General features: G+C 42.3%; 1 protein-coding gene across 2 annotated transcripts; it reads left to right on the top strand.

Moving 5' to 3' along the window:
* The first annotated feature begins 3,836 nt into the window (after positions 1-3,836).
* Positions 3,837-16,296, top strand: si:dkeyp-69b9.3 (myocardin). 2 transcript variants are annotated; one of them, XM_038711249.1, is made up of 16 exons: positions 3,837-4,124; positions 5,061-5,220; positions 7,608-7,661; positions 8,641-8,696; positions 8,982-9,045; positions 9,747-9,875; positions 10,003-10,199; positions 10,389-10,529; positions 11,151-11,316; positions 11,435-11,627; positions 11,733-11,877; positions 11,989-12,576; positions 12,666-12,764; positions 12,901-13,038; positions 13,126-13,180; positions 13,270-16,296. In XM_038711249.1, exons 2-16 carry the CDS (start codon positions 5,166-5,168, stop codon positions 13,698-13,700), a joined length of 2,511 nt encoding a protein of 836 aa, XP_038567177.1. In that variant the 5' UTR covers positions 3,837-4,124; positions 5,061-5,165; the 3' UTR covers positions 13,701-16,296. The 2 variants fall into 2 exon arrangements, with proteins under 2 accessions (XP_038567177.1, XP_038567175.1); XM_038711247.1 differs by having other exon boundaries at positions 5,058-5,220.
* Positions 16,297-19,622: the final 3,326 nt, after the last annotated feature.

Genomic DNA, 19,622 nt, shown 5'->3' with positions numbered 1-19,622 from the left:
TGTTTTTACACATAAAGTTTTTCATCTCCCATCTCTTCCACCGGAGACATGTTGAGAAGGGATCTCTTCAGGCCCAGTATGAACAGGAGGAAAGATTACAGCAACAAATGTACATATGGATTTGTGAGTAATATTTTTAGATACCCTGGAAAATATGTCAACCTAATTAACATTTAAAAAAAAGGGAGCACTTGCAATATTTAGTTCAATGTTTTAAAGGTAATTTATTTATATGAATCTATATTATACCCATTCCATTTAATGTAAAAAAAAACAGCCTTCAAAGTCATATATTGTCATAATATTGTCACTGGCTTTCCTGTATGAGAAAAAAATATTATGAATCACTGTGATAAAAGACCTATTTAATAGGTTCACTGTCTATTAATTTTTGTCTTTGTTTAGCTCCTTTCAAACTGTAACTACACCACATTTTTTTTCAGCACAAACTCAGCTGTGAGGCTCACTGATCATTTTTTCAGTTGTATATTGTCAAAAGTATAAATCTGCCAGGAACCAAAAATACAAGAAAAATGGCATCAACACAAAATGCACAAACCTTTTTTTGATAATCACGTAAAAATATTATTATAGAAAAAAACATTGTTTCACTATTTATACAAACAGATCCAGCAGAAAAATGTAAGAAATAAAGCTACATAACAGTCTATTTACATGTAAAGCCATTTTATCCCACCTCCTTGTTGTACATTTTTCATTCAAAGTCCATGTTTGCCTGTGAATTACTAACAATATTAGTAATTCATAGTTTTATAAAACATATTTCAACAAAATGTTTGTGGTCTACAGACATAAATGAGATATTGAAAGGACCACATAAGCACTTTAACTGTCTACATGATGAACTTTAAATTAAACAGACTTTTCACAGATGAACAGACAAACTCTAGAGGGTGCCAAAAACACACATTCCCGTCTGGTTATCCATCCATCCATCCATCCATCCATCGTCAACCACTTATCCTGCGTACAGGGTTGCGGGGGGCTGGAGCCAGTCCCAGCTTACATTGGGTGAAAGGCGGGGTACACCCTGGACAGGTCGCCAGTCCATCGCAGTACCCGGTCTGGTTATTTTGTCAATAAATGACTGTATCACTATATACTGTATGTTGATATCATCAAAATTACATATACGGCAGTACAATATTTAATTTATGTTGCTCACCCATTACACTCATTGTGATGCAGTGTACCCTAAGGCAGTGCCCCTCCTCTATACCACAAAAGATGGGAACCTATTTAACAACCTCTCCCAACCTTCTTGCTGTAGACGCTCATTAAAGTGCTACATATTGTTAAGGTCACTGAGGGTTCAGCCATTAAATCAATGCTGTTCTGTCAGTAAAAAAAAGAATAAATTGACACAAAACAGACTCTGGTCCCCTAATTGACACCACTGGGCTGTTGCATCGCTGAGCCTACAAGGTCCTCAGTGCATGATGATGATGAATATTCAAGCGGCTGAGTGTGTGAGATCAGCAGTCCAGCTGGAGATGTGTGTGTACAGTAAAGAAAGTTTGTGTGTGTGTGTGTGTTTGTGTGTGTGTGTGCACAGTGTTGGTAGCTATCCAGATTGTACAGAGCTTCAAAGTACAGTGACTGACAGGCAGGTGGATGACGGACAGAGTGAGGATAGAAATCTGTATGTGGGTTTGAAATATGTCTGTGTGTGTGTGTGTGTGTGCCTGTGTGTGTGCTGCGTGAAGTGGAACGGGCAGCAGGGCTTCTGAGTGGCACAAGGCACATGGCCAAGTGATTGAAGTGATAAAGGTAGAGGAGGAGTGGAGAGAGGGACGAGAATAGATCCAGTGATGAACGACCTGGGAGAGGCAGCAGATGTAATGAAGTGTGTTAGACTGGTATGTTTCAGCTTTTTATTCTCTTTGATACGTTCGGCGCTTTGATATGTTTGTTCTGTATCCACTGTGTTGCATCACAGATGTCCCATTATTGCAATTGAAAGCCAAAATGATGGAAAGCTAAACTAACCATGGATGGATTTTTGTTTGGGTCCAACGTGCATGGCTGTCATTGCACAGTTCAGCCATGTGAGGGCACACATACACTTATGATGTGCTGCCTGTACTGGCTCATTCACTATGCTGTCTCTCAGCTCTCTCAAATGGTGGAGGGATTCTTATACCAGGGTGAGAGGCAGAAGACAGTGAGCCTAGGGAGAGCTAGATCTGCATTCAAACTCTGCAGTATCACAAGCGAAGGAGGCGTTTTGACATAAGTATGAAATCGCCCATGAATACTAGTGTACTGTTATTCCAAGCTATATCATGCTTCTTAGTCTGTGCATTGCATGTGACTCCAAAATTACACAGAGAAATATGATATTTCACAAGGGAAAGGTTAACAGTGTGCAAGCCTCCTTGCTCACCAGACACAGTGCAGAATTAACACTATGGAGTCTCTGTGTGTGTGTGGACCTTGTGAGGGAGAGGAAGAAGGAGGGTAACAGGTGTTAATCAGAGAGGGAGTCCAGCCTGTGGAGGAGACGTGTAACTAGGGAGGGGAACCAGAGGAAAAAGCAATTACATCACCTTTCCCTCAATAATGTGCCATGCTGTCAGTGGAGTCTGTGTTTATATACGTATATTATTGTGTGTGTGTGTGTGTGTGTGTGTGTTTGTGTGTGTGAAATGCATTTACAGGGCACGTGGAAAAGCTGACAAAGGTGAGATTTTATAATGATAAAAAAGCACATGTACTGTCCAAATGCCAGCTGAAAGAGCCACCCGTCTATAACCATGTATTAAATTAAGGTTCCCATTCATTTTGTGTTCCATTAGTTGCTCCATTTTGTTCCATGGCAACCGTAATTGGCCAATGCGGTGCCATCTCTGCTCGTTGTTCTGTGATGAGTGGACCTCGACGTCAGGATCTTTCTTTCCACATCAGATAAAATGGCAGCAACCTCTTTTTTTACTCTGTTTCCCTATCAGCTCCAGCTCTCTTCCTGTCCTTGTCGTAAAGACCCCCCCACCCCCACCCCTCGTGTTGTGCCAGCCTCTCCAACTTTTGCTGTCTCCTCTTCCTCACCCTCACCCTCTCTACCTCCCCTCTCTGTCTCCCCCGCTCTATGACCTGCTGAACCAGCACACACCGGCCTGTCTGTCAAATCGACAGAACAGGTGCTCCGGCGACAACCTCACTTCCCCCACTTTTCCCCTTCTGCAGCCAACACATGCACAAGCACACGTAGAGAGCATGTACGCATAGGCATAGTCCTACATGTTCACGCAAGTTGCTTTGGAGGCTTGAACAGTGAGGTGAAACTCTGGTGATTTAGCTTGTCACCAGTGCTGATACATACTGTAAACTATATGCTGACGGGCACTGACTTACTGACCTGTGACTCTTTGTGGTCACACACACACGCGCGCACGCACGCACACGCGTATACTTACACACAAATAGTACTAAATCACTTTAAGAGGGTGACCCAAAGGTATCTTGACAGGAGCATATGAGCCTGCAGTCCTGCTGCAGTACATGATTTGATGTGAGTCCAAAACACTCCTGGGCTTTTATCGCAGCCTTGTAATAAACCGTCTCTTTATCCTGCCATCAGTTTTCTATCCATCACATTATATGTGACAGTTCAGCTCCTAACATTAAAGAGCTGCTCTGATGTCATCAGTAAGTCTACTTTTGTCAAAGACAGAGAAACACAAAAGTGGTTATTGTCTTTGAATCTGCTCCTCAATAAATCAGTCTGCAGGGGGGTTATGGGGAGGGGGGAAAGTTTGACAGTCACTCACAGTTGGCACCAAGGATCCAGGATGCTTTGGGGCGGATGGGGAGAGGGGGCAGAGAAAGCAAGGCAGAGGTAGAGCGGGTGAGTTTCTACCGCAAGGGGACGAAGGAACCACAGATCCCTTTTCTCTTTGCATTTCACCTTTAGGAGGAAAAAAGAAGTGTGGAAAAGCGACAGAAGAAAAAAAAGGATATGAAAAGAACATGAAAGAAAGAAATCGTCATTAAACACACTACGAAGTTCTCTCTTTCCCTCTATTCCCCCATCTTGCACCTCTCTCAATTTAATCTTAAATCCACTCCAATTTCCCCCGAAGGACTCAATTCTCTCTTTTCCTGTAAGTATTCTCTTTCATTCTCTTGCTTTATTCTCTCAGTGTTTTCAGTGCCTTCTTGTGCCTCGGTGCCCTACTGTGAAATAATGCCTGTGCCAGACAAGAAATCTCAATCAATTGCTTGTTATTCGATTGCATTCATGAGAGTGAGTGGCCTTCTTTTGGACTCTTCATATTGTAAATAAGTCAGGTGTGTGCATTTATGGGATTGGGAATAGGAGGAGCACTGTGGTCATTTAGTATGCATAACCTCAGCTATTCCAAAGTACGTGTGTGTGGTTTTGTATGTGTGTTTGTCCATTCCCTTTAAACAGGCTTCCTATGGGGTTTCTGTGCCTGGCCAGTTCAAATCAATATTGTTAATAGCTTGTGTGTGTGCACTAATGCAGTTTATGTAGATTCCCAGCTTTCTATTTGAGAGGCAGCGCCTCTTCTTTTAGTGCATGACATATATGTGGTCCTGCTGTCACAGTATAAATGTGTTGCGAGATGCCGTCGGTGTTTCGAGTTCATGTTTGTCCGCCACAATCAGTGTCCTCCAGCCCTGAACTCTGAATATCTGCTGGGGCTTCATGTCTCTGTCACTCACGCAAGCTTGATTCTCCTCTTCCTTCTCTTCCGCTGGCTCCTTGCTCTGTCTCTCCAAAACACTCCTTGTCTGTTTAATTCTCTGTGTCATTAGTTCTGTCTCTGTGGGTGGGCCTCTGTGACTCTGTGTGTGATTATGACAGGCTGTCTATAGGGAGGCCTGCTGTTGCCAGAGCAGCTCACTGCAGTGTTCAGTCTGCCTGTAGGTCTGAGAGGCTTTGCGTCTCTATTTCCCCCTCAATCTATCTCCGCTGTGCTTTGTGTGCCTCTATCAATATCGGTTTGTGTCTATCAGTGGATTAACAAGCATCTGTCTCTCTCACTCCTCTGCTTCCTCTGCTTTCCCAGCAGCGAGAGACAGAAGGAGAGGGGTCCATTCCTCCTGGTAGAGTGACACCAGGTATTCCCTCTCTCTCTCTCTGCTCCACTCCCTGGCTCCTCACTCTCCCCTCCACCATGACACTGCTGGCCTCCGAGAAGTCGCTTCTCATCCGGAACAAGTTCCGCTCAGGTGAGGATCCAGGAGTCTCAACTCACAGCAATTAAAGGAGAGGAGGATTTATTTTCCCATAGCAATGGCTTTACATCTCAGGCATAATTGGTAACATTAGCATCCGGTGAAGTGTTTTGTGAAGGTTATTGGCTGGTCAGTCATGTTGTGTATCATGTGATCAGTAGAATGAAGGCATTGATCATGGTGAATGGATTTAGTGATTGCTACCCACAGACAGAGATATCTTATAGATTGAGTCAATCAGACTGAGCCCGAGGCTAAAGATCTCTGCATGTTACTGTGTGACACTTTAGTAACAACATGGTTTGGTTTGTTTATGCGCATGTTAAAACAGACAGTGGGCCAGTTCTTTTCATTTAAAGCACCTTGGTTTCAAATCTCTATAACATTACATTTTCATGTCTGAATAAGCAACAGTTTGGAAAAAAGACCATGAGTTAATGAATATGGACTGATGATATCCTATCACAGTCTGTAAAGTCTGTAAGTAATCAAAGAATAGCTGTAATGAATTCTAAATTAGTTTACTTACTAATCCAATATATCTACTGATTACAAATTTCAGGAGACACCCAGCATTTGGTGACCAACAGCATAGAACAACCTTGCTATAACTGCATAATACAAGCTTCCCTGCAAGTTGTCGTGGCTGCTGTTGTATTCCCAAGCAGCTGTCGTAAATGGCTGGTAAAATTGAAAGACGAGGAAACGACATAGACACAGTCCTTTAGGTGTTCACACACCTGCTGGAACATGTTATTCTTTAGGGCAGCTGCTCTGTTTGAAAAAATGAATGCACATAGCAGAGCTTAAGGAGTCTGCCAGTATGTCACACTGATGTCGTTGTTTCTTTGTGAAAACAAAAAGGCATTGATGATTCTCAGTCAACGTATGATATGATACAGTGTGTTTGAGTTGCTATCCATTTTATCTCTTTTTGTTGACCTTTGACATGAATTGTTTTAAAGGTACAATGTGTTAGACATGACCAGAATTTTAGTTTAAAACATTTAATGTTACACAAGCTCTTTCAGCTTTTTTTAGTCTAATAAATAAATGTAAATAAACTCTCAAAATGTCAAGAAAGGAAAATCTATTTACATGTTTTTTCCTTATCAAACAGAAAAATACAACTGTATACCTTCAGAATTCAAGAATCTCTCTTTCAACAAGCTAATTGCCTTGTTAACTCATCATAAAACACTCTGCATTCAAACTCGACAGACACAAAAACTCACCAAAACCAGTCTTTCCACAGTCACCAACTCTGATTAATAAATAAACCCTTAATTCACAGAGTTAGATGTGTAAATATTGCCTCTCCTTCCCCCGAGTCGGTGCCTCAGTAATCACCTCAGTACTGTATTCCTTGTTGTCATACCGGCATCTGTCAGGCTGTGTTTTGTCCTGGTCCGGCTATGATCACTGGGAGTCTGCTGAGCCTGGTTCTATTGCCCAAACCATTTCACAAAAGTTATATGTTAAGGTCAAAGATTGTTTAATTTGAATGATTTTTAGAAGCCAGCATTTTACAAGAAATGCATTTATTTTGACTTATCAAGACTTGCAACTGGCCTCCAGTTAAAATACAAAACAATCTCATGCCCCCCCTCCCACACACACACACACACACACACACACACACACACACACACACACACACACACGCAGTCAGATCAAATAAACTCCTGTGAATGTGATAAGCACTGCTTCCCTAACTTGTGTGTTAATCTGCTTTAAATCCAGATTTTTACAATGATAAACATTTGTTTTGAGTTGTCAGAAAGGCAGGAAAGCAGGAAGAGTATAGTTAGCAGCACAAATGAGGATGACGTGAGGAGGAGGCGATGCATGAGAGGCTTCTGGAGAGAGCGGGACAGCTGAAGGGGGGGATGGGATCAACAGAAATAGACATACTGAGAGATAAATAGTTACTGCCCTCAACCCCCCTGCACAGTCCTCCCCTCTCGTCGGCAGGTCTCTCAGGTCTCTCAGGTCTCAAAACTCGCCGAAATGTATCATGGGAAGAACCACTCAGTGTAAGGAGCCCTGCCCTACCCTGCTTCACCTGTTGTGTGTGCAATGAATGTTAATGTTTGTGTGCATAGGTATCGTGTGTAGATGTGTGCAGGCATGTAATGAGATACATAATGTACGAGCATTGCAAAGTCAGGGGGTATAAATTACAAGGCCATATCATTTACCAGCGATCATGCTGTCTTGCATTGCTCAACTCTTAGCTTTTCTACGTCAGCGTCATTTATTTTCCCAGATCATTTATCCTGAAAGGACAAATCAAACTAACTTACTGTTCCATCAGTGCAACTTGTGATATTTCATCATTCTTTACTGCAGCCAGCTCAATCTCTATTCTTGTCTTTCAGTCCTGCAGTTGAGGATTCAGAACCGAAGGCAGAGTGAAATCAATGCAGACCCTGGTTAGTCCATGTGTATCATTAACAGTGACTGTGACTGTGATTGCAGGTTGGATATCATTTTAATGGTCTTCAGCCCACCTCTTTTCACTGACAGATGATTGAATTAGTAAATGATGATTTTACTTTTATTTTATTTTGACCAGCTATTACATTACTTTGATTTTATTTTTCAAGTCTAAAGTTGCTAGTTAATTATATGATTTTAAAACCTCTGATTGTGCAAGAGCCTACCTTACTTGACTATGAAGGCTAATGTTGTGAAAATACAATGTATATCTTCTGTAATAATCCCAGCATTAACCAAACAATGTGAATAACAGGGATATAATTAGAATAACATTTATGCAAATGTTTCATTATGAACCGGTGGGAACAATAAGGCTGATAACCACAAATAGACATGATATGCAAAATGTGCACTGTATTCACATTAATTAGTCTGCAGAAGGCCACACATACAGCAGATGTCAGAGATGTAAAAAAAAAAAAGCTTGCATCTTTTCCTTGTAGTGAGTTTTGAAATGAAGATAACTTTGCCAATTTGGATGCAAATGCGTTAAGATAAAGGTTATCATCTGAAGATAAAGGTGTCATAAAATTGTTCTATAAGCACAAGACACACAGAGACTAGTCTAGAGTGTAGAAATACAAAAGAAATCTCAGGTACGTAGTTCGACAGGCATAGCACCTTGCTTCATTACTTCAGTTCCCTCCTCGTTGTCCGATGCTGAAGGGTGCTCAAGAAGCTCTGCGCATTCGGATGCCTGCCAACACAAAAGTGTGCCTTAGATGCTCCATACTGTAACTTGAAGGGATGAGCTGAAGGCTGAAAATGTTTTGTTGATGCACTGTTTCACCTGAGTTGCTCCTCTTCTAGGCTAGCGTTCTCTGATAAAAACAAAAAAACAACAACATGACAGTTTGGATAAAAAGACTAGTGTCATTTCATCTTTTAACCAACTCTTGTATGTTCCTATAGGGTTGAAACCTACTTGCCCCCCTCAAAAAGCAGAGAAAGACCAGAGTGAAGCTCTGGTGAGTAGCATCCAGCTTCTTAATAATATCCAACTGCATGATATTTCAACACTATCAAAATCTTTCCCCCTCCACAAATTTTTAAAAATTTATATTCATCTGTGTCCTTGATTATATTTGATTGAATGGAATGAGACCACATTTTTGTTTACTGTGTTTTACTTCCATGTAGCTGTAAGTTCATAAGAAATGAATTAAGTATCCTTCACAAGCAAGTGGGTTAAGTGGTTTTCTGTGTGCAATTTCTGGGCCCTGGTTGGTCTGACCTGCTGTTTCCTGATGCAGCGTCTAACTGGTGGTGCCGCTCAGAAGTTGCCCCCTAGTGGTCTGAAAACTGAAACTGCACAAGGTGATGCCCTGCCTACAGTAATGTTGCCGTCTCCTTCCTGCTTTACCGTGTATGCTCCCAGCAACGTGCATAGTAACACGTTTCCCTGCCTCTCTCTTTCTTTCTGTCTGTATTTTTGATCATATCTCTGCTCTCCTCTCCCTGTTGTACAGTAGTTGTGTGAGGAAATTAGGTGTGTAAATCTGGCAATGGACTCATCAGCTGTCAGTTACATTGAAATGTGACCTTGTTGCACACAGTAACGCTGCATTTTAAGCAGCCTGCAAACATTTCAGTGATTGACAGCACATGATAAACCTGCCATTCCATGGGTCAGAGTCATCGCTTCCTGCCATTACTGACATCTCTCTCTCTCATATCTCTCCTCCTCCTGTCCTCACCCTCTAACCTTTCTTTTAATCTGAAAATACTATTATTATCATATCTGGCTTCTCAAACTGTCTGATTTCCTAAACAGTCCTCTTCTGCCCTTTTGAAAATGTTGCGTGAATGTGTGTTCATGTCCAAGGGAATACATCTCCCTATGGGCAGGAGTATTTACTATTTTTTGATGCCACTGCTGGTTTGAATTGGGACTGATTGCCTGTGGCCACACTGTTGTGCATGCTCACGTCACATATCCCCTCTCCTCTCTCTCTGCTGATCTCCCATCTGTCCCCTTCTCTTCACTTATCTGCACTACCCCCCCCCACCCCCTGCAGAGAGGACTGTGTGTGGGGCCCACAGGCAGAAGAAGGCTCGCCAGGTGCAGGACCTCACTGAGAGGATCCACCAATGTCCGCCTGGACCTGAGGAGCAACAGCATGAACACACTCTGTCCCTGGAGAACCGTGAGTCAACCGCCATCCGCATACACCAACGGACACAGACACCAGTCACACCTATTCTTATCATTTTCCACCCATTCTCCTCTGCTCCTCTTCTGACCTTACCTCCTTTAACTTTTCATTTCCTCAGGTCCTAACTCTTTCCCTCTGTCAGCTGATGTCTTCGAAGATGACATCTCCTCCTGCTCCCCCTCCTCGCCCACTGAGCAACACGGCGTTCACCAATCACCAGCATTTTCTTCTTTGCCAGGGCTCTCAGGTGACCAATTATTGAGTGACTTCTCAGCTGTGGGCCCGGGCCTTAACCACAGCCCAAGTCATGCTCAGGTGAGGAAACGACACTGAGATTCACATTTGATCAAGACTCATGTATTGCACATGTTGGCAGCAACAAGGAAGACGGATAAATTAATTCCCACCAATAACCTCTGATGAACACATTAAAGTGAATATTAACAGACAATGAGTTTATAAATAGCCTCATATGTCAACTCCAATATGATATTCTGTCTTCAGTCTGGTTTGGCGTTGCTCCCGGCAACCGAGGGCATCAGACAACCGATGAGTGTAACACTGGGTGAACCAAACTCCATGTCAACAACTGGGAGACCAAATGGAATATATCTGACCTCTCAGTCCACACCCCTGCTGCCAAAGGTAATGCAGGGTTAGTTCCTGCTAATGCTGTCACATAAAAAGCCCACTGCTCTCAGTTTTGGCTCATTAAAATTTTATATGGGTCTTTTTTGTTTAGTTTTTTTTAGTGACTCCTCAAAATAAAAATCTAACATCAACAGTGCAGGCATAACACAACATTTTCGTCCAGGAAAACAACACACACATACACAATGTGTGTGTGCGCGTGCACTTGCTATAGTGACAGGTATTCACAGCAGGTATACAACATAAAAGATAAAAGAGCATTGTAGAGGTCTTCAACCTAACAGGATGGTCACTCCTCTGTTTTGTCAAACACAATGCTCTGCTCTAAGCTGCTCTGCATTCATTACTGTCAATTTGCACTTCTGGGGGAGCTCAGTATTTGCCCTGTAGGTTAACACATTCACACACAAGCAGCGTGGCTGTATGTCAGAACCACCACATGCTGTCATCTAGAGATTTGTGAGGCATTTGTACATTTCATGTAAGAATTTAACCTTGACATGGGACAAATGCTGTCAAACAATGTGAAACTCTGTGATGTTTTATACCGTATGAAATTGCTTTTATTAGTATGGTTACAGTTTTAGGAAATGTGGGCATTATGTGTCTTTACAGACAGCTCAGGTTCCCAGCCCCACCTGCTCGTCTTCCCTGCCCACCTCCCTCAACTTAAACCATCTCCCCCGTCCACGGAAACCGCGGGACACCAAACCCAAAATGAGGAAACTCAAGTATCACCAGTACATTCCTCCAGACCAGAGGGGAGGGCCTGGGACTGGAGGTACCAATATAGTGCTTTATTTTTTTAGATGTATTACAAGGGTCCTTTCATTTGTCATTTGGCTTGTTCTTGTGGTGAGGTGTTTCAATTTAGCCTAAAACATTTTTTTTATTTCCAGGTGGAGGAGCCAAACAGAAGAGCCCTACTCCTACCCAGTATTTAGACCCTGCCTATTCCCATCTCTTGAAGCAGCAGCAGGTCTTCCTCCAGCTGCAAATCCTCCAGAACCAGCAGCAGCAGCAGCAACAACAGCAACAACAACAACAACAACAACAAAAACAACAACAACAACAGCTCACTGTTGTGCCAAGGTATACAAACAGATTGTCTGGTAATCCAAATTTTGAATAATCTCTGCTTTAACAATGAGACATTAGTCCTTAGTTTCGGTGAATTAATGCATGTCATTCCACCAGGGGAGATCACAATGATCTTGTGAAGACTTCTGGAGCCATGCCCCTGAATCCCCAACCTGTTCCTGCCACAACAAACCACACCCCTATGGACACAAACCCTGCGTCCCAGCCCGAGCTTCTCCCTGCTAATCTTGTTGATCTAACAGTAAGAAAAGCATGAAAACACTGAAAGGCAGAACATGCGTAAGTATTATTTACAATTCATGGTGAAGACTTCTGAGTGTCCTTTCCACCTTTGTCTCTTGCCTTTCTTCAGGTGTCAGAGTTGCGGAAGCAGCTGAGGAAGCGTGGCCTCCCTGTCTCCGGGACCAAGCCCGCTCTTTTGCAGCGTCTCCGCCCCTTCCAGCTTCCCCACTCTTGCCTCACCCCTACTCCCCTCTGCCAGCTGGGTACCAGCTTGGAGCCCCTCACCCCCTGCACCCCGCTGCCACTGAGCCAGAGCCCCGGCTCAAGCTCCAGCTCAGGTCTAGACTCGCCCAGCAGGAGCCCGAACCAACAGATGTACATCCCGGACAGGGGAATTCCTAATGGGATTCTCAGTGACACTTCAAATGGAATTCTGAATACTGTGCCGAATAGTTCCTCGAATGCTGTGTCAGTCAGTTCGGCAGGTGAACAGTGTGGTCTTACCAACGCTGTTTTCCTGACTCCTGCAAGCACCGCCTCAGGAACTCCAAGTCCCAGTCTACCCATGTCGTCCTTCTCACCCCTGCAGTGTGAGACTCCCTGGAGAACTGAGAACAAGCAGCAGCAACAACAGCAACAGGAGTTGAATGTGGAGCTGGAGATGAGGGAGCGGTTAAGGAGCAGGCCTAGGGGCCGCTCCACCAACACTGGCAATGAGGTGAGCAAAGATATGCTTGAACCTTTGATCTATGAAGTGGTGTTGGAGAATAGTTAATTTAACAGGATACTTTTTTGTTATTCCTCCAGTCTTGTGGAGGATCCCTTCATCCATTCCTGCAACAGGATCCTGGATACTCTGTAGGCAAGCCAGAAACGGACACACAGACAGAGGTGTTGTTTACACAGGTAAACACACAAAACAATGCACACATATCGCTTTTCAAGGGTGAACTACAGAGCTTTCAATCTATAAAGCAGGTCAAACATGTGAGCATACTCTCGTCACCACCTGTCAACTATTTTACCCCTGCTTTCTAATCAGGTGTTTTGCTGCCAACCGTGTGATGTGATTGGCCAGGATTTTGAGCTGCCAGTGCAGATTACAGCGAGTCCTGTTCAGACCTTGCCCAGTGTTCGCAGCTTGGAGGATGAACTGCAGGAGGCTATACAGAAAGCACAGGTTAGAGTCTGTAGAAAGAGGAAGAGATCACCAAAAGAGCCTTTTGTACAGTGGGATTTAAGTGTTTTTCCTTTCTTTTGGCCACAGATGGACCCTCGGCAGTCCATAGATGACATTCTGGATGAGCCTATGACTTGTGTTGGTGAGTATCCGGAAATTAATAAAGAATACAACTTAAATGGCACTCATAATTCTTTCTGTGTCTAATCCACTTTACTTCCTCTCTTCCAGCCTCTGTCAATGTCTGTGATCATAAATCCCCTCCCCACTCAGTCCCCGGCCCGTCACCTCCTCCTCCGCCTCCTCAAGCCGATCAGATACAGGCCTCTCAGCAGTACAGTAAGGATGACAACTTCCTGCCATCACCTCTTTGCTCCTCTCTCTTGCTGGAGCTCCCTCCATCTCCTGCTGTAATAAACCCCAGCCAGGTGATGCCAGCCCCTGCTCCACCCCCCATCTGTACCTCCCCTCTGCCGTCCACTGGGAAGTCACGGAAACGACGGGCTCCGAAACTGTTTGATGCTGCTGACTGGCTTGAAACGCTTACGTCTGGCCTCCGCCCTCTTACTCCACCAACAGCTCCTTTTGTTGAATCAGACTTCAGTCTGGAAACAGATCTTAATGTTAGTCGAGTGTTGGATCTAATGATAGAGCAGTGGTGAGGTCTTGTGTGCGCGTATCTGTTTGGAATTCCTTTGTATGTACAGTAGGTCAATGGTCATGAATGGGGCAAACTTTATGCATCACCCCGAGGGCACAAGATCGTGAATAGCCTCCATTCATCCATCCATTCATTGTTGAAAGGCTGTCAGAGTCACTGGCTCCACGCAATGTCGAGAGCTGGATTCATTGGTAGCTTTGATGGGCAACAAGAGCACACATGCACACATAGACACTGCAGAGCACTGTTTAAAAGCACTTGGGCTCAGCCAGAAATGGCAAACAAGCAACACATCTGTGGATTGACACACTCCACGGCACAATGTTTGCAGTGCAAAACAAAAGAAAACCTGGTGGCATATTAATTTAAACATGCTTCCTGGCTGCGCTAGGAGAATGTTGTTTCTGACTTATCTCCAAAACCTGTTGTCGGATTGGGTTGAGTGTGGCCCCTGGTGTTGACTCAGTCATTGAGTCCCAGCCATTCATAAAGCCCATTTAGAGTGTGTAAAAGCCAGACAGAGCACACAGCTTGTGTGTGGCTCCAGACCTTAACCCCGGTGCCAGACACACAGTCGGCATGCAGAGGGAGAAAGCTGGCAGAATCTTCAAACAAGCAGTGTGTATGCGTGCTTGTGTACGTGCAAGTGTGTGCGTAAGCTTGTGTGTATGCACGTTAAGTATGTGTGTTCAATATGCCTGACTGTGCACACATGGTTGCTTTTGTTTGTATGTGTCAACACCCAAATGCTTCCATGTATATTTATAAGCATTAATGCCAAATGCACTTGTAGTTATTTGCTTACAATTAAGTGTGCCTGTTTGTGCATAGTATGACAGATCTATGAAAGGATACATGTGAAAGACATGGAAAAGAAGCTGTGGATTTCTGTGTCCGTATTTCAGACCAGACATTTCATTGTAGTCTCATTGCCAGCAGGCAGTAACTCCAGTGTAGTTATCCAGTGTAATTATCAGAACAACCACATTACCTTGTTCAAGTCACCGTTCTCCAGGAGAGCAATCATGCAACCACCCGAAAAATAGTCCCTATACAAATGCACCAATCAGACAAGTGAGAGTTTCCTCATCGCTTTGCAAAAACAGGTGGTCATTTTGTTCCCTGATTAACCCCCAACAGTGTCTGGCCCACTGCACAGTGCTTACCCTGCTACTAGGAAAGCCAATTTATAGCCCAACCCCATGGCCACACCTGTTCACTTAGTGTGAATTAATTCCACAAATGTTTTATTTGACATTTTTATGTTAAACTTCTGCTGTACATTTCAAAACGACCATTTATATTTAGAGAAAATGCACTGTAGAATTAGCGCAAAAATAATATGTTCGGAGAATATGTAACATGTCACATGACCAGAGGTGAGCTTGTCAGTTGAAGCTGAAACATTAAATGCTGCACATTTTCTTAATGATGACAGTAAGCATTATATTCTACGTGATTTATTGGTCATGCAGAAATGGGCACATTATTTGTTTGCATAATACTCTTTCAGTGAGTTATGTCCATTCTCAACCCCACTTAACATAATGACATCAATAAAAAAAATCTGACAGAGGTTAGCTGCCATTAACCTCTGCTGCACCAGATAAATGTAATTTAGATACAAGATCTCATATACATGAAGTGATATTCTGCCCTTAATTTGCTGCATGTCCCATCAATCATTTTATAGTGTTCTGATTGGATCAGTCATATCAGGAACAGTTGTATCATTTAACAACTAAATGGAAGTCCTTCTGTAAGACCACTTTATTTTGAAAAAAAGGAAGGTTTTTTCTTTTTCCTCAGTACTGTGTTAAAATAAAGGTTAATAGCTGAGTGCAATATGATGTGTGTAAAAGGCACATAAACTGGCAGATCTGAGGTCATAGTATGTTTATGTCATGTTTTTTGTATGCAAACATTTCTGTGTTGCTGCTGGCCAGTTCCTTGTTCTGATGATGAGCCGCTGTCTTAGTAAGCAAGACTGCCACGGTAAATTATTGGAAGAAGAAATCTGTGCATAGGCAAACCCTCAACGCACAGCATTATGTTGAAGCAATTGTTGTACAGCTTTCACTACAGAGACTATGAAAAATGCAGTTAAATGTGGATGATGGCTGTGATAATCATAGCCATCAATACACATTGCCTGCTGCATAAATGAAAAAATAAAAAAACAAAGACAATTGGTAGGCAGGAGAGTAAGATGCTACCTCCTGTGACTTTCAGTGCTTCAGGTCCGACATCAGTGTTTTCCTTGTTACTTATTTAATTTCCGAACACTGGTGCAGAGTTTCCTGGAACACTCTTGAGACAGTTTCATAGCTTTTATACTTCTATTTTAAACTGGGTTCAAAACTGACCTGATCTAGATTTAAAGCTGGTTAAAACAGACGGGAAACACTCGGGTGTTTCAGGTAACTGAGACTCTTTTGGCCACTCCTGCTGCTATAAATGCCTTATTGTGAAAATGTGAGAGAAAATAAAATGTGTTTGCTTTTATTTATTATGTAACTTATTCCTGCAAAAGATATCCATCACTGTCCAAAATGTATTTAAAAGCATTAAGAAAATTAAAGTCTTAATAGATTTTCTATGTGGTTCCCCTTTGTTTTTGTATCCATTTATTTTCAGAACTGTCAGATGTTTCGGATGTTTTGCCTTAAAATACTTCATCATATAAAGACGTCATGTTTTTTATTTTATTACTACTATATTAAGTATCACTACTATCCACTCATACAACAACATTTTATTTTGTATCAGCATAAACCCCTTTAGATGTACCATTAAGGGGTTCCCAGATATACAAGTTTAGGTCATAAAGATTACATTGCAGAAATGAAAAGGTCAGGTGGTGAGTTTAGTTGTGTTGACCTTCCACTAAACACCCACAGCAACTGAAATAGACTCTTCTTTGATAGACCTGTTATAATGCCACATGTTAGGCCTTGCACCTAAAGAAGAGACTACTGGCTCTGTGAGGCAAGGCGGGGCTTTGAGGTAAATGCTAATGTCAGCATGCTCCCAATGACAATGATGACATGCTAAGCAGGTATAATGTTTACCGTGATCATCATCTTAATTTAGTGTGCGAGCATGCTAACATTTGCTAATTAGCACTAAACACAAAATACAGCTAAAGGTTGATGGGAATGTCATTATTTTTTCAGGTATTTTGTCATAAACCAAAGTCGTAGATACAGTTGTACATTAAAACTGGACCTGATGATGGTGCTGGATCAGCAAAGCCATTATAATTCATGTTTGTGTGTGAATATGTGTACCAACCTCATGGTGGAAAAGTAGAGGAAAAGTCAGGGGATCACCAAGTCATTAGGATTCATCATCTGGACACCATGAATGTCTGAACAAAATATTATGACAATCCAATCCATCCAATAGTAGTTGAGATATTTTGGTGGACCGACCGATAAACCTACATTGCCATCCATTGACGATACATTATTGTAAACATTAGTTAATATGTCATTATGAAATATGGCAGCAGTTTTTCTTTATTTTATAATCCATGATTTGCATTTTCACAAATTCCAGCAAACTGTCTCTACTGTAAACTGTATCTCCTAATGAATGGAGAAACTTCGCTTAATGGATCCATATCTGATAGATGAGTCAGGATGTTTTTCCTCTCTGATGTGTTGCCAAACAACTCATATTGCTCTGCAAGACGCCTCAAGAAACGCTCTTTTTTTCTCATCAGGCATGATGACTTCATAGTCCTCTTCAGTGGGTAAGACACTGTTGCAAATGAGCTACCTCCATAAAAGCAGGTGTTTTGATTAATTGATTGATTGATCACAGACCAACATGTGTTGCGAGGCTCCATCTCCATTCCAATCAAAGGCAAGTATATGAAGATACAACAGACAATTCATTAGACTCACTTAAGCTTGGAGATCTAAAACAGCCTGTCTGTTAGTTCTACAGTGTGCTAGAGCTGCATATGTTGACAAGTTTAACCCTACCATACCGGTCTAGAGACCAGGTACAAAGAGTACAAATAAGATGAGACAATCTATTCTCTTTGACTTATCCACCCAGGGGTGAGAGTGTGTTTTCACAGGAGTAATGCTCCAAAGCTGTGACTAGGGTGTAATGAGGGATTCTCTGTAATGGCCCCTCTAGCCGTTCCACATCACTTCCTCCTTGTCCCCTGCAATAACTGCTTCCTGCACGATTTCATGGGAATTATAGGGAGAAAGGTGTGTTTCATATGTAAAACAGGCTGCTCTTGCTGAGACGTGAGGTGGTTTGTGTGGATTCCCTCCCTCCCTCTATGTCTCCCTCTCTCTTCCTCGCACTCTCTCGTTTCGTCTCTTGGGTCGGGGGATGGGATGTTGGGGGGGTGCTGGTGGAGGTAGGCTTTGATCACTGGCAGAAGGTCGCTATGGTTCGATTTCTGTGGTGCTCCTCTGAGAGGTTTGCTTTGCAATTATAAACCATGTGAGAGAAGGCAGAGGGTTGTTAATTTCTCACCAGCTACAGTAGCCTGTGTGTCAGTTAGCCAACAGTGAACATGAATCACATTTACAGTATGAGGCAGATAAAAGGCATTTCGCACCACAGCAACCGATATATGGGATGTAAAATCCATTAAATAATCTCTTTACTATGTGAGCTGTGTGGTTATACGACACCCACTGAAGGACTGTAAGAGCAGAGTCGAGGCCTTGAACTTCTGCTTGCTCCCTGTCCACAGCCTCTTATATGCACGAGATACCATACAGTCCTTTCTTAAACATGAAATAACTGCTTCCACTGGGAAGCAGCAGAAACAAACTGAACACAACATTTATGTAGGTTGATACAGCTAACATTTCAGCAAATACACATCCAGCAGATACAGAGCAACATTAGTGTTTTTGTGTTGTGTTTCTGGCCACCCAACAAAGTCCAACATTGCCATGGTTTTTAGGTGCTAAATGCTGAACAATGTTCTCTAGCTATTCTAAAAATCTAACAATATCTACATCTAATAATATCGGTGGCAGATTTACCACTCTAATTTTTTTTTGATACAATGGATCCATGATTTCAGGTAGGGGTAGACCCTTCTCAGTTCTAGCCAGTGACTGATTGATTTTTCCCGCTGACAGAACAACCCCTGTTAGCATATTTTATTGCATATATACCTCTATGAGTTTTAGACGTTTCTGTGTCAGGCTGAATCATTTTTAAACAGGAACCCTGTGAAGAGCTTAAATATTTACTTGAGGGACCAAGCAGTTAGGCAAGAGGAGTAACAGGTACGTTCCAAAAGAAAGGGTTTTATTTCCCCAAAAAATCATTACAACAAAATGAAGATAAAGTTTGGGCACGTAAAAGAGGTCATATAAACATAGTGTAAATAAAGCTCTAAACATAACAAACTCAACATATAACTGACCTGCTTAAAAGAAACAAAGGGGACTTACTGGTTGAGACGGAGATGCTAAAAATAAAACATTACTAAGTAAACTTCAAATAACAGCAAAACCAACTTAACACTTATTCCAACAACAATGTAGACTTTCTTAACATTAACCAAAAGAAAAATACTTAATATAATATAAATCAAAAAACTAAATATGTAAGGAAAGAATGAAGCTCCCCCATGTAGCAGGTCTAAAGCTACGTATGATTTTTAATAAATTTATGAGAATACCCAATTATGAATTTTAATATTCAGAAAATATTAATCCATAAATCTCTCGTTTCGGGGCACCACCGGAGTTGTTATTAACCCAGAGTCTCCAGACCTCTGGGTAGAATTTTAATAATTATACAATTATTCCTAGTGATCAGTTAATAATTGCTCAGTTATCTTAAATCAGTCAGTCAGTCTCATATGGAAGGGGTAAATTCTCTTGGCAGGGACTTAGAAATAGGCAACACACACAATTCCTTGGTTACAGTG

This window comes from Micropterus salmoides, unplaced genomic scaffold (genome assembly GCF_014851395.1).
Source record: "Micropterus salmoides isolate LMB-PRFRI ecotype aquatic unplaced genomic scaffold, ASM1485139v1 Ms_hic_scaffold_11, whole genome shotgun sequence".
In the NCBI taxonomy this organism is placed as follows: Eukaryota; Metazoa; Chordata; class Actinopteri; order Centrarchiformes; family Centrarchidae; genus Micropterus; species Micropterus salmoides.
The sequence above is the reverse complement of the archived record's forward strand: the minus strand, read 5'-3'. Positions and strand labels throughout refer to the sequence as shown.

What these genes read in the sequence shown, in the direction of transcription:
- si:dkeyp-69b9.3 (XM_038711249.1), top strand. Translation starts at nt 5,166, where the DNA reads ATGACACTGCTGGCCTCCGAGAAGTCGCTTCTCATCCGGAACAAGTTC. An exon ending in AAGACCAGAGTGAAGCTCTG is followed by an intron (nt 8,697 to 8,981) that starts GTGAGTAGCATC and finishes TTCCTGATGCAG; the next exon opens with CGTCTAACTGGTGGTGCCGC. An exon ending in CACTCTGTCCCTGGAGAACC is followed by an intron (nt 9,876 to 10,002) that starts GTGAGTCAACCG and finishes TCATTTCCTCAG; the next exon opens with GTCCTAACTCTTTCCCTCTG.